General features: G+C 34.4%; 1 protein-coding gene across 1 annotated transcript in view; it reads right to left on the reverse strand.

Moving 5' to 3' along the window:
• Positions 1-714, reverse strand: part of LOC308701276 (putative methyltransferase NSUN7) — a gene marked incomplete at its 5' end in the record, with an annotated part of 40,636 nt that extends 39,922 nt beyond the window's left edge. The window contains one exon of the mRNA XM_081383472.1: positions 420-714. Coding sequence (XP_081239598.1) covers positions 420-714 — 295 coding nt within the window. The remainder of the gene's footprint in view (positions 1-419) is intronic.
• Between the last annotated feature and the right edge of the window lie 907 nt (positions 715-1,621).

Below are 1,621 nucleotides of genomic sequence, written 5' to 3' on the forward strand. Positions count from 1 at the left end.
CAGCTTTGATCACAGGAATAAATTACACTTTACTGTATATTCACATAGAGAACAGATGATTTACATTAGAATAATATTTCACAATATTACTGTTTTTCTTTGTATTTTTAATCAAATAAATGCAGCCTCGGTGAGCAGAAGAGAGTTCTTTTAAAAACATTAAAAATCTTACCGATCTAAAACTTTTGACCGGTAGTGTATTAATAACACATTTTTCTTAAATATATTCATGCATGTGTGTGTATTTATATAAACAAAATGATTATACACACCACACACACATATATTAAGTAAACACAAACTTTTATTTTGGATGTGATTAATGGTGATTAATGGTTGCCCAGCCCTAGATCTGCTTTTAGTTTTCATAACCTGAGCCGCTTCTCTTCATTAGTGTGGGAAACATGCGTGGCACTTACATTTGAGCGTGTTGAACGCGAGCTGGTACGCTAACCGCTGAGACGCCTCGCCCCTGACCTCAGGCACGCTGACCTCTGACCTGTTCCCGAAGCTGATGAGCCTCTGAGCCGCGGGTTTCTGCAGGTGTGTGTTCTGAAAGATGGCCGCCGCGCGCAGGAACACCCGGTCGTCAGGTTCCGCCGGGTCGATCTGGAGCGGAGGAGGTTCTGGAGCGCCCGGATCCAGCAGAGAGAGACGCTTGAGACGCGAGGTTTGAGGGCCACGTTTGGATGCACATGCTCCTTTCCTGACCATCCTGATCAAACCGACAATCAAACCACCTATAAATACAAAGTTCAGACTCTGAATGCGAGCAGAGAACACACACACTCGTACACTTTACCAATAAAACATTTGATAAAAAGATGAAGAGAGACAGATACAGCCTAAAGGAATACAGCAGATACAGCTCTAATGGAAAGTGTCGCAATGTAATTGTCATTTTAAATACATAAAACACATAATGTTTTTATGTAGTTATTTTTTTTTAATTGAAATTTATTTTAATCTAAAGTATTCATTTATTATTAATTTATACAATTTTATTGATTCATTTTTAATCCATTTATTTTCATTTCAATCATTTCGGTCTCAAATGTATTTGGAAACCCAAGTCACTGCATTGAAAAAAATATTAAATTAATGCCATTTTTATTGTAAAGAAAGATGCACAAACACACTTTACCATTAAAACATTTGATTAAAAGATGAAGAGAGACAGATACAGCCTCTTGATCTAATGCAAAATACTGTTCAGACATTTATAAGTGTCCAAATATGTAGTATATTTTATTTACACTTTACAATAAGCTTCCATTCGTAAACAACTACATTTGTTAAGATGAGCTAACAGTGAAAAATAATCCTAAAACATTTATTATCTCAGTTGGTGTTAATTTCAACATTTAATAATATATTCTTAACATCAAATGTTGTATCTGTTAACGTTATTTAATGGACCTGTCCTGAGCTGACGTGAACTAACAATGAACAGCTGTGCTTTTATTAACTAAGATTAATAAATGCTGTAATGTATTAATAATTAACTAACATTAGCTAAAGGAATCACTCTAATGGAAAGTGTTGCAATGTAATCATCATTGAAAATACATAAACAAAATACAATGTTTTTATGTAGCTATTTATTAGTATTAAAATCAAA

This window comes from Scardinius erythrophthalmus (genome assembly GCF_964197995.2).
Source record: "Scardinius erythrophthalmus genome assembly, chromosome: 13".
In the NCBI taxonomy this organism is placed as follows: Eukaryota; Metazoa; Chordata; class Actinopteri; order Cypriniformes; family Leuciscidae; genus Scardinius; species Scardinius erythrophthalmus.